This window comes from Vipera ursinii, assembly GCF_947247035.1.
Source record: "Vipera ursinii genome assembly, chromosome: 4".
Taxonomy (NCBI): Eukaryota; Metazoa; Chordata; class Lepidosauria; order Squamata; family Viperidae; genus Vipera; species Vipera ursinii.
Genome location: NC_139514.1, coordinates 81,427,910 through 81,440,935, shown reverse-complemented (window position 1 = coordinate 81,440,935; position 13,026 = coordinate 81,427,910). Strand labels below are relative to the sequence as shown.

The 13,026-nt window shown below is 40.4% G+C and overlaps 1 protein-coding gene across 1 annotated transcript in view; it reads right to left on the bottom strand.

The window, feature by feature from the left end:
• HERC2 (HECT and RLD domain containing E3 ubiquitin protein ligase 2) overlaps window positions 1–5,626 on the bottom strand; it is a 166,135-nt gene extending 160,509 nt beyond the window's left edge. Inside the window, exons 1-2 of the mRNA XM_083361535.1 lie at window positions 5,607–5,626; window positions 4,419–4,530 (exon numbers count right to left, since the gene is read on the bottom strand). Coding sequence (XP_083217661.1) covers window positions 4,419–4,490 — 72 coding nt within the window. The 5' untranslated portion in view covers window positions 4,491–4,530; window positions 5,607–5,626. The remainder of the gene's footprint in view (window positions 1–4,418; window positions 4,531–5,606) is intronic.
• Between the last annotated feature and the right edge of the window lie 7,400 nt (window positions 5,627–13,026).

The following is a 13,026-nucleotide window of genomic DNA, read 5'->3' as shown; positions in this document are numbered from 1 at the left end:
TCAACAATCCTAATTCCTGAAGGAAATCCCAAAGTGTGGCAAATACCAACAGAGTAAGGCATTTCGCAATCAGAGGCCTTTCCGGAAGGCCATTGCAGCTGAGAACAGAGCTATGGAATGAGCTGCAGAATGAAGCTGCTCCTTCAGCTGCAGAAGAAGTGGGCCAGCTGGGCAGGGTTATTGCTGCCGGAGGTGAGTAGAAAAGACACCCCATCCCATCCCTGAAAATAAGAGCTGGTGCCTCTTTTAGAGGCAAAAAAAAAATAAGTAAGACTGTCTTATTTTCAGGGAAACATGATAGGATTCGGCTTGTGTCTGTTTCTCCCTGTACTGAACCTGACAGCCTCTAGACCAGGGCTTTTCAACCGGTGGTACGGCTACCACTAGTGGTACACGAGCACCTGGCTGGTGGTACGCGGCATCGCCTTCCTTCTTCTTCCCAGCTTACTTGCTGCCGGAAAGCATGCTGCTTGGCAGTGGCCTGCAAGAACCCTACAGAGGGCGTGCACAGGCGCAGAGTGAGGCCCCGCCCTCCCCAGGGACTTCTTGTGCAGCAACCAGATTGACTTCTGATTGGCACTTCTTCGGGGCACACATGGCCGGGAAGGCGCGTAGGAGTCCCAGGTACCTGTAAGGCAATCGGCCTGCTCCTCCCCCATTGCCCGCCAGCCCCAGGAGAACCCCGCGCAAGCGCCTTACCAGGGTCCAAACCCTGCCTTTCGAGCAGGAGCGGCTATGAAGCCCCGCGCTAGACAATCAACCAAGGGGGTGGGGATCCGTGCAGCAACCCAGCTACCTGGCCTGCCGTTGCTCCGCCAATCAGCTGGGAGGCTGGAACTCCGTTTCCCACACAGCCAGCCAGCTGGAAGTCCCGGTGGGTGGCCCCAATACCGCCAAACAGCCAGGAGCGTCGGCAACCTTCTCTCAGGGCTGCCAGTCAGCTGGGAGGCCGGGGCTTGACAGCCGCTCTTGCTCAAAAGCACCAGCGCTCCTAGGTCACTGGTGGCCACGAGAGAAGGTTGCCAACTTCTCCTCTGGTCGGTGGCTCACATCCGGAGTCTCAGCAGGCAGGAGCCCGGGATCAGTGTTTCTGAGCGGGATTTCGAAGCGCGACTCAGCTGATCCCAGGCTCCTGCCCGGCTCACTTGCTTGCGGAAAAGAGGCTGCTTGCTAAGTGAGCCCAGGATCAGCTGAGTTGCGCTCAGAAACGCTTATCCCGGACTCCTACCCAGCTCACTTAGCAAACAGCTTATTTTCCGCAAGCGAGCCAGGCAGGAGCCCCGATTAGCGTTTCTGAGTGCAATTTCTGGGCCGACTGCGTCTTAAGCAGTTGTTTTAACCCAAGTGTATTCTGAATGCTTAACAAACATTTAACACATATCTTCCTTGCTTCTCAGCTAACAAAGAGAGAGAGCCTGTGGCCTAGGGGTTAAACAACTGCTTAAGATGCAGTCGGCCAAGGTTCGAATCTCATAAGTGTATGGCTGACTGATGAGAACAAATAAGTTTGAAATGATCATATCTGTCTCCCTTTATTCTTTGTTAGCAAGCCAAAAAAATGTACACAAATATGAGCTGCCACTGCTGTGGCTACTGCCTGTAGATGGCCTTGGGCTAGGCTGAAACAGGAAATAAGATTTGTCCCATGTCTGGGACTAAGCAAGTGTATTCTGAATGCTTAACAAACATTTAACATACATACATATATATATATACATATATATACATATATATATACATACATACATGTTAGCTGTTATATGCATGTCAGCATATAAATTCTTACACTCTCTTAACTTGAAAAAAAAGTAATATCCCTTATTGTAAAAAAAAATCTCCTATTTAAGAAACATGAAACTACAAAACATTCTGAAATGTATAATGAAATCTCTCTACAGCTCTGGAAACTACCTCTAACAACTACCAGAGAAGTAAAATGGAGACACCCCAAAATACATATATGCACCAACTCTCCCTTTTTATGACCCTGTAAATACCTTACTTCAGGGTAGAGTTGGGGCACCTGGATGGATCTGAACGTTTACTAGCCACATGCCCTTCATGACATTATTCACAGCAGATATTTTTTTTTCTTTGTGCCCTTGAAGAGAAACATATGTTGCTACCTAGGATTGAACTCTCAACCCTCCAAGTGGGAGGCGAGCATCTTCAAAATATATTTACCAACAGTAAAATTCACCTGATCAACCTGCTATTATGCACACTGAGAGGGGAAGTAGAAAGAAGGAAAACCAAAGAAGGAAAACTAAAACCAAAACTATTCCATCTGTAGAAATGGAACTGAACATTCTGCTCTGATCTTCAATCAGAAAAAAAGTTTTAAAGTTAAATTGTAGCTATTAAACCTTCATTACATGTTTGCCTGGTGTAAACCACAATAAAATTTGTTACCCATGATTTGTGAATCTACCCATAGTGGCTGACTACAATGTATAAATCAAACTACTATGGTTTAAAGAACATATGATTTTTAAAAATCCAAACTATAATGTTTGAGCCAAGCATTTTGTTAATTCTTTGTCATTAACCACTAAAATGATAATTAAAATACAAAGACTTTTATATGGCAACAAAGCTTGTATCTGAATACATACACACATACACACACAAACACAGCATTATATTTTATTTCCAGTCATTTCCCTTTTTCTACAAATAGGAATCACAAAAATAACTAAGAGGTGTTAAGAAAACCTCCAATCCTATAAAGGCTAAATTGAGATCTCCGATGTCAGATATTAGAATTTTGGTGTAGGGATGTACAAAATTATCCATGCACGCAACAACTAATCCTGGGTAGTCCATGTCTGAACTGAAACACATTTTTTTCCAGACACAGGACTGATAAAAGTATATTGTATATTCTATATAAAAGTGGGAAGTCTCTTATATGGGAGAGGGTAAAGAAAACAAGAGTACACAGCAGTATACAGCAGCTAAGAAGTAACAAACTAGCAGAAACTTGGAGAGAACATATGGATTAGTACAGGGGTGTCAAACTCAATTTCATTGAGGGCCGCATCAGCATTACGGTTGCCCTCAGGGGGCCGGGTGGGTATGGCCAGGGTGGGTGTGGCCTACTGGGTGGGCGTGGCTAGAGTGCATATGGCCTACTGGGTGGGCGTGGCCAGCTCTACATTGTTCGCATCAAGGGTGCCTATGGGGGCCTGGGCAGGAGTGGGACAGATCTGGGGGTCCCTAGCAGAAGGAGGGTCTCTGGGCCAGGGCCAAGCCAGTGGGGGCCGTTTCCTCACTGTTTCCAGGATGGCTTTGCGGGCCAAATGAAACCACTTCGCGGGCCGGATCTGGCCCCCGGGCCTTGTGTTTGACATGTCTGGATTAGTAGAACAGCTGCCAGTACCAAAATGTACATCTACAAGCACAGTATATCTACCTGCCTTTCCATTGCCCTACCTCCCTTTAGTTACAGAAGACAGTGCCCTTGGCTTTATGTATTCAGTTCAGAGCAGCTGCAGGCAGACTAGTTGAGTATGTCACACATGAAACTAAGGACATGTGTTGTAGCAGCTAAAGGGAAGTAGGAAAAGTAAGTTGCTGCAGAAAATCAGCAGGTTAATTATCCACCACTGTATAATATATCCGACTAGTTTACAATTTCCTAAGTCTTTCTCTACCTCTTCCTAAAGGCCACCAATAACAACAAAACTTTTGGCTTTAAGTATGAAGTAATGAGAGGTTCAAAAATGAAAACGTTGGGAGGTTGAGGTGGTAAGCTAGCACACAGGCATATACAACAGGGGGAAGAAAAGTGAGATGCACCAGGCAAAACCCTAACTAAATCTGGAACATTTAAAAGGTTTCAAGTTTCAGTTCAGCTGACTCATACCTAACTAAAATAGTCGGACAGAATTTGAAAGCACATAATTTGAAAGCACTATGTACTCATTCAAGTTTTTTTTTAAAAAAAGTTATTTTGGACACATTCTTATTTTACAATGTACAAAGGTCAATTGACTACATATCCCTACTCATTTTTAACCACAAGCCCATAATTTAAACAGTTAAAATGTTTCAACACTAAAATTAGTAACTTTTTGACTATATTAATTACCCTAGTGTTAATCTGGAAGACTATACAATTCCTCCATATTAATTCAAATCTGTGATAAGAGAGCAAGCTATTATAGTATTTGATAGACTATTAAATCTACTTCATACGAACATTACACTTAATACAATTTGACTTTTAATATATGACTATGACAAAGATAAATTTTCATTATTTCTCCTGAGCAAATTAGCAGATTGTTTTCAATAGAAAAAGCTAATTTTAATCTCAAGGTTTTTTTAAATTGCCAAAAAGAATTTCATTGCTTTCCAAAACAAAAGCTCTCATATTACATAACCATTAAATATAAACATTGAGGAGTTCTTACCTGTAAGTCTGTCTTCAGCCATTTGGAATCAAATCTAATCTGAGCAGCCAAACAAAAGGATTCAGAAGACATGTTCCCTTTTCCAGCTAACTGTTTTGGCTGGTTTGGCAACCTATCATAATATATATGTATATAGGTTTTATTAAGAGTGACAGAATAATCTACTCAATTATATTTGCACACACATTCTCCCCAGTTGATGTCATGGTTTCTTAACCATTCACTACTGCAAATTACAGCAGTCCAGTAGGTATATTGTAAGCAGGGAAACAAGATCATTAGTACTCTGTTGACAAGAGATCTGTTTATATCATACCAGAGTCCTCCCAAAGCTGGAGTGAAAAACATCCCCTTCTATCGCACCACACTATATTTTCAGAAGCTTCTGCTACTGCTCTCATTCAGGCTTGTAATTGGTGCATGAAATAAATAATTAACAATTATTCAAGCCAACAAAACCAAACCATTCATCTCTGCTCACCCTGAAAAAGGAAGTGATGCCTGGAAGAATTAAAATCACTTTCACTAGAACTCTACCAATCCTGCATATATTTTCCAATCTCTAATCTAATTCACTGTAATGAGAGGCTGCATCTATTATTATCATGCACGTATTTATTTATTTATGCTATTTTAAGCTGCAAATCTTTTTGCTAACCAAAGCACACACATGTGGCAAGGGAAGAGAAAGTGCCATTTTGGACAGCAATCTCCAACGCTGTGTTTACATTTCTGGAGAACCCTTTTCACTTGTACTGTTATTTTGTTACAAAAGAATTATGGGGTGGGGAAAGAGAAACCATACCAAACTCTGGAAATATTCCGGATATCGACACAGATACACGCCTTCAACATTCAAATAAAAAATTCTGAATCTCCATAAAAATGTAAACCAAAAAGGCTCCTTAGGATGAAAGTCACGTTCATGCCTTTTCTTTGCCTCCCGCTCGCTCTTTCATATGGGATGAGCTCCTGGCCTGCACTCGGTATTTTCCAACGATGTCGCTGCCCCGGACATCCGAGGACGCCCCTCCGTCATATGCCCCCCACAAACTGATGCACCAGCCTCAGCTTCCCTTGGCAATGCAGAGGGAGGCCCGACTCCAAGGGGAGTGGGGGGTGGAGAAGGCTAGGCCTCTGGCCACCCGAATCCCCCACCCCAAATCGCGGGATTGCTCCCGCACTCACTCAGCTATCCAGCCAGACTCCGTCGGACCTCCTATTCGCGGAAGGGACGGGTAATCCCTCAGCGTGTCGCGGGCCCAGCTGGCCCGTCCACCTCCCACCCCGCCAGCAGCTAATTCCCCACACCCACCTACCCCTGGCCGAACCGGATAGAGGAGTAACATTCGCTTCTCCTGTGGACCAATCAGGAAACAAGTATAGAGATCCGATCCCACCAATCTCCTTTGAGGAGGCGGGACACTTCGTCTTCCTTAGAAGATCATAGAGAGGGTTTGGCATACGGCTTCTGTTTCCTGTAGAGATCCGGTTGCGTTCGGTATATAAAGGGCACTGCGCAAAAAACAGGGAGGCTGGAAGGGAGAGAAGGGATGAGTCCAAATAGGTGTAGGTTTTGCTTATTTTTTCCATCCAACCATCCTCCGCTGCTAGAGACCTACTAAACGGCCACTTTGTATTCTATTTTGTATTGCAATAGTGATGCCGCTTAAGGCAGTTCCTCAAAATGCAGGGCCCCCCAGTGATACGAAACTGGATGGGGGAGAGAGAGCAAGTCTCCCAGCCATCCATAGCAGCTGCATGGCAAAACGGAAGTCCACGTTTGTATAATTCTTAAATAAAACCCAGAGATCAATACAGAATCTTACTATACGGTGATTGTTTTTTTCACCCACATAAACTTGGGATAAGATATTGTGAATTTGATAACTGTTTGGATTGTATTATTATTCAAGAAGTTACCACTATCTTTTGTTTTGTTGCTGCTGCTATTTGACAATTGCATTGACATAACTCAAGATAAATTGGTAATGCTAAATGGGTTTGATAGAAGTAAAGGAAAGGTCTTCAAAAATTTAATATTGAAAGAAATTTAAAATTGAATTTACTGCAGTGGAAATTTACTGAGTGAAGAAGCAGCTATAATAGAAGGGAATCAGGAAAGGATAACATAAAGGCAGGATGTAAGATAAATATGTAGGCAAAAATTAGCTGGGTCTTAGAGTGGGAAAACAGGAAAACAAGCTGAATAAGAGGGAAGGCATACTGAATTGAAAAACAGGAAATAACCTATTTTTCTAAAGGGGAGGTCAGAAATCAGGCAACTGAGCATGTGCAATTAGTTGATTAATATTAACTGATGCACCTTGCATAAATTATCTTAATTTTAATGTACATGTGATGTATGATTTAGTATGTCGCAAGAAATATGTAAGAGGTGGTCAGAAAGAGCATAACCTCATAGTACCTCAGCCAATGGGGAAAGAGGGATGTGGTGGCTGGGACAAGGCTGTATAAAGAAGGAAATATTTGGGGTTGGAACTTTGGAGAGAACCAAGCTTTGATAGCTTCTCTCCCTGCTTATTGCAATAAATGAAACAAAAGACGTTCACTGTGTCTTGGCTGGTTATTGGTCAGGCGAGCTTGCCTCTGGTCACGAAGGAAAGTAGCCAGGAACACATAACAGGTTGATACAGATGGATTTTTAAATCTTTTTTATTTTTATTGAAAAGTTTTAAAATACATTTTATCTTTAACAATCCCCCCTCCCCCCCTACCTATCCCTCCCTACCCCTCCCCCCCTTTCCCCCCTCCCCCCCCCCGACTTCCCAGAGCTAAAGTACAGGGTATAAAAACAAAGAACAATCAATAAACATCCATATGCTACCAACAATAAATTCTTAAATCTATCACTCTCTAGCTCATATAAGATAACTACAAACAATACTAATATTACATATAAAGAAAAAAAAGGAAATAGAAAGGAAGACTTATTCAAATGCTAAATGAAACTTTTTAGTCCCATATTTCTTCTGGATATATTCAATCCATTTTCTCCACTCCATAATATAACGTTCTTGCGAATGATCTTTCAAATAAGCCGAGATCTTTGCCATCTCTGCCAGGTCAGAAACCTTTAAAGTCCATTCTTCTATAGTCGGCAATTCCTCCTTCTTCCAATATTGACCTATTAAAAGTCTTGCTGCTGTAATTAAATTCAACATCAACTTAGTGTCCACAACAGTAGCATCTGTAATTATACCCAACAAAAAGAGTTGCGGACAAAACTTTATCCTTTGCTTGAAAATCTTCTGCATATTCCACCAAATTTTTATCCAAAAAGCCTTGACCTTTTTACAGGTCCACCATATGTGAAAATATGTTGCATCTTCGCCACCACATCTCCAGCATTTTGGCTGATAATTTGGATACATACTTGCAAGCTTTTTAGGATCTAAATGCCATCTATAAAACATTTTATAAAAATTCTCTCTTAAGTTTTGAGCTTGTGTAAATTTTACGTTCCTCACCCAGATCTTTTCCCACGTGTCCATTGTAATAACTTCTTGGATGTTCTGGGCCCATTTTATCATACAATCTTTAACAAGTTCTGTCTCTGAGTCAATTTCTATCAATGCAAGATATATCCGTTTGATATGTGCTGGACCCTGATTTCTAATTTGCTTTATCAAATTTTCATCAGTCATTGCAAAACCAGTTTTCTGATCTTCTTTCCACCTGGCCCGTAACTGAGTATATTGAAACCAAGTTTGAACAATCTTCTCATCTCGCAAGTAGTTATACGGCTTCAAACACCAGACATTTCTTTCCAAACTTAAAATCTCCTTATACGTAGTCACATCATGTTTGAAACCAACATTTATGTTTTCTATTGCGTGTTTTGGAATTGCCCACAATGGCATCTTACAGTCTAACTTATGTCTATACTTCTTCCAAACTCTCAACAATGCCTGTCTTAAAATATGCACTTTAAACACATTATCTACCTTCTTATCATACAACAAATATGCATGCCAGCCAAATAACAAGTCGTGGCCCTCAAGATTTAATAATCTCTCTTGTTTCAAATTAATCCAATCACTTATTCCTGCTAACGCAGCAGCTTCATAATATAATTTAAGATTGGGCATTTTGAGACCACCTCTTTCACGAGTATCCTGCATAATCTTAAGTTTAACTCGTGGCCTTTTCCCTGCCCAAACAAATTTATTGATACCCCATTGCCATTCTTCCAAATTAGAATCTTTCTTAAGAACCGGTATCATTTGAAATAAGAATAAAAATTTAGGCAGGACATTCATTTTCACTGCTGCGATTCTTCCCAACAAAGACAATTGCAATTTTTCCCAACTCTCCATTTCTTTTTGAATTTTTCCCCATAATTTTTCATAGTTATTTTTATATAACTTTGTATTAGAGGGTGACAAAAACACCCCCAAATATTTGACCCTTTTAGCAATCTCAAATCCAGTTAATCCTTCTAAAAGAGCCTTTTGCGATACTGTCATATTTTTGGCCAGAATTTTAGTTTTTTGTGCATTAACTTTAAATCCAGAAACCTTCCCATATTGCATTATTATCTCCATCAGGTCCACAACAGAGTTCTCCGGCTGGGTCACCGTAACAACCAGATCATCTGCGAACGCTCTCAATCTATAATCCTGATCTCTAATTTGTATACCCTTAATTCTTTCCGAATTCCGTATTTTTACCAGTAATATCTCCAATGTTAACACAAATAACAAAGGCGATAACGGACACCCTTGCCTTGTGCCCTTCTCAATATTACATACTTCAGTCAAACTATTGTTAACTATTATTCGGGCAGTTTGTTTTTGATATAATGCCCTAATTGGTTGCAAAAATTTATCCCCAAAATTCATTTTATCTAAAACTTTCATCAAAAATTGCCAGTTCAATTGATCAAAGGCTTTTTCAGCATCTAAAAAAATTAGCGCCGCAGGGATCTGGTTGTTCCTTTCCAAAAACTCTAACACATCAACTATATGCCTCACATTATTTTTCATTTGCCTACCACTAATAAACCCAGTTTGATCCCCATGAATCACCTGTTGCAGAACCCTCATCAATCTATTAGCCAACACCTTAGCAAATATCTTGTAATCTGTATTTAAAAGTGATATCGGTCTATAGTTTTTTACTTGAGTAGCATCTTGATCTTCCTTCGGAATCAAAGAGATAAAAGCAGTTCTCCAAGACGGAGGCACCTTTCCCCCTCTCTGAATTGTCTGGAACAGTTCCTTTAACGGTTTTATCAACTCTAATTGTAAATTTTTGTAGTAAGCCACAGTCAAACCATCCGTACCTGGCGCTTTATCCACCTTCAATTCCTTAATTGCTATAAGAATTTCTTCTTCTGTTATCAATTGGTTAATCTCCTCTTTTTGTGCTTGCGTAAGAACCGGGATGCTAGCGTTCTCCAAATGTACATCAATGTCTTTTTCATTAATCTTCTCCTTAGCATATAATTTAGAATAAAAATCCACAAAGGCTTCCTTAATAAGATCCTGTTGAAACACAACCTTTCCCTTATGTTCAATTTTATCTATATTAGAAGCCCTTTGCTTTTTCCTTAATCTGTAAGATAGCCATCTACCTGGCTTATTAGCATTGCAAAAAGTATTATGCCTGGCAAACCGCAAATTGGTTGCCACTTGATCAGCCATCAATTTATCAAATTGTCCTCTTAATAGCTTAATAACCTCCTTAGTCTTCACATCCAATGGATTCAAAATTAAAGTCTTTTCTTTTTCCCTAATTTCATTCTCCAACTCTTTCCTTCTGGCTTCCAAAGTACGTCTCCATTTATTATTTATATATATCAACACCCCTCTCATGTAGGCCTTGCTAGCATCCCAAACCATGTCCATAGAGGTATCCTTGTTCATATTAATTTCAAAAAAATCCTTCATCTGCTGTTTACATTCTTCCACATTTCTCTGATTTCTAAACAAATTCTCATTTACACGCCACGAGCGCCTATCCCTATTGTCCTTATTGATCTCTAACCAAACTGGACTATGGTCAGAAATAGTTCTTGCACAGATCTTTACCTTCTTAATCCTAGGAAAAAAATCATTAGTCAACAAAATAAAATCAATCCTGGAAAAAGTTTGATGTCTGTCAGAAAAAAAAGTATAATCCTTTTCATGTAGGTGTGTGTCACGCCAGATATCTCGCAGTTCCAAATCGTCCTTCATTTCAAAAAAAGATTTAGGCAATCTGGCATGACTCGGAACACGCTTAAAAGAACCAGCCTTATCCATCTGTACGTCCAAAACACCATTCCAGTACCCCATAAAAATAAACGATTTGTAATCCAATTGAGTAATCTTTGTATGAAGTAAACTAAAAAAATCAGCTTGTTGATTAGGAGCATACAGTCCAACTAGAAGCGTTTTTTTACCTTCTAACAGCAAATCTATCATAACATATCTTCCTTGCTTATCTGCTTCAATTAATTCCGCTGTTAGAGTACTTTTAACGTAGACAACCACTCCATTTTTCTTATTCATCGCAGAGGCAACAAATTGCGTGCCCAACCTTGAGTTCGATAGATACTTTTGGTCCATAACCCTAATATGCGTTTCTTGCAAGCATATAACATAATCTTAAATTGTTTTAAATATTGAAAAACTTTCTTTCTCTTCTGTGGTGAATTTAATCCATTAACATTCCAAGTTAGAAATTTAGTCGCCATGCTTGGCGCCCCGAAGCTTTTGGAGCACATCCTCAATAGCCCCTGTATCTTCTTTGGGCCGCGCTCCTCCCACAGCTTCACTGTAAGTACGCTTTGAGAGTTCCATAAACTTCTGCTGGTCTTGCTCTTGTACTTGTCTTGCTCGTCTTAAAGCGGCACGCGTCAACCTCTGCTCTCCAGCAGCAGCCGATGAAGCTATAATTTGATCCCCTCCAGCACCATTCTCCTCTGTCTGTCCACCTTCAGCCTCTTGAGGTTTTCCCTCTCCAAATCCCTTTGCAGCTTCCAAGAGTGATAGAGGGGTTGCTTTTAAACATTGCTATAGAAATCACGCGCCTGAGTCACAGTAACCAGACGATATCTTTTACCTTCGTGCATCACCACCAATCCGACTGGAATCTCCCATCTGAACTTAATATCGCGTTGCTTAAGTTCCTGTACAGGAAATGCAAAATCTTTCCTTCTCCTTAAAATCTTTGGAGGAATCTCTTTTAGAACCAGGACTTCTTGCTCAGCAACCACAACTTTAGTATCATAAGCAGCTTGAATAACTTCATCTCTAGTTGCTCTCTTTGTAAAATAGACCACCACATCTCTAGGTAGCTTCCTCTGCCTTGCAATCCATGAATTTACACGAAAAATTTTATCCATACATCCCTCTATTTCAGATGCTGGCTGGCCCAATACTGCTTCCAAAGCCTCAGAAATCAGCTGCTTTAAGTCTTCTTTAGGATTCTCTTTTAAGCCCCTGATTCTAATAGCATACTGCATCTGATGGTACTGGACAAGGCTCAATTCTCCGTCCATTTTATCCCTTAAATTTTCATTCTCCAGTACCTTTATTTCTAGTAATTTCTCCCGAGGAGGGGGCTTCAAATCCACCTAAACAGCTGATCGGCGCTGTTTTCGGTAGAAAAACACAGCTGCGAAGCGGACAGCCCGAAACGGCTGTCTTCGGCGCCGCGCCGCCACCGGAAGTCTCATGGATTTTTTAAATCTTGTATACTTCTTTGCATCACTGTGTATCTCCCACATATCAGGTTTGCCTTCAACTCACTGTCACTGCCATAAGCCCAAGTATCACCCAAACACATCTTGAGCTGTAAACTGTATAAACAAGCTAGAGAGTCAATTGAATATTTTAGAAGTATTTTGGCACCTTTTTCTACTCTGAAATACTGTCTGCTAAAATATTTTTCCAAATGCCTACTCAGAAATTTTATATGTATGACTTCAACCAGCTGTGGAATCTTAATGCATATATGATTCCATTATTATGACCCCCCTCATTCCTCACTTCTATTAATGTTAAAACAATTTCCAGACTTATATATTCAAATCATCAAATTTCTCCCCCTACACCAGTGGTGGGATTCAGCCAGTTTGCACCACTTCAGCAGAACCGGTAGCTAATTTTTTGTTGCCCAGGCCCAGAATGGACTTCCAGAAGCAGCATCCATACAGAGAAGCGGTTGTTCACATATTTGAATCCCACCACTGCCCTACACTCATCAGAATAATGAGAGCTATTTATTTTTCATAACATATTGAGATTACCTTGAAAGGTTATCCTCTGGTGAAACTGATCCAGTTGCCATGATTTAACCTTTTCAGATACTTTTGGCCTGGGTGATTGAACCTTCATTTACATAACTCTGGTGAGGTATCTTTAACATTTCTCATTTGTAAATATTATCCTGTAAAAGATTCCAAAGCATGCCAAAAGAGTAGTTATTGTTTGTTACATATATAAGCCTCTTTTCTTCTAACAGTTTAAGGTGGGTTATATTGAAAACATCCTTTTCTTGCCTCACAGCTACCCTGTGAAGTAAAATAGACTGATTAAAACTTGTTAGATAGCTTTTGTAATACATCAAACACAAGCAATGAAATTTTTATTTTCTA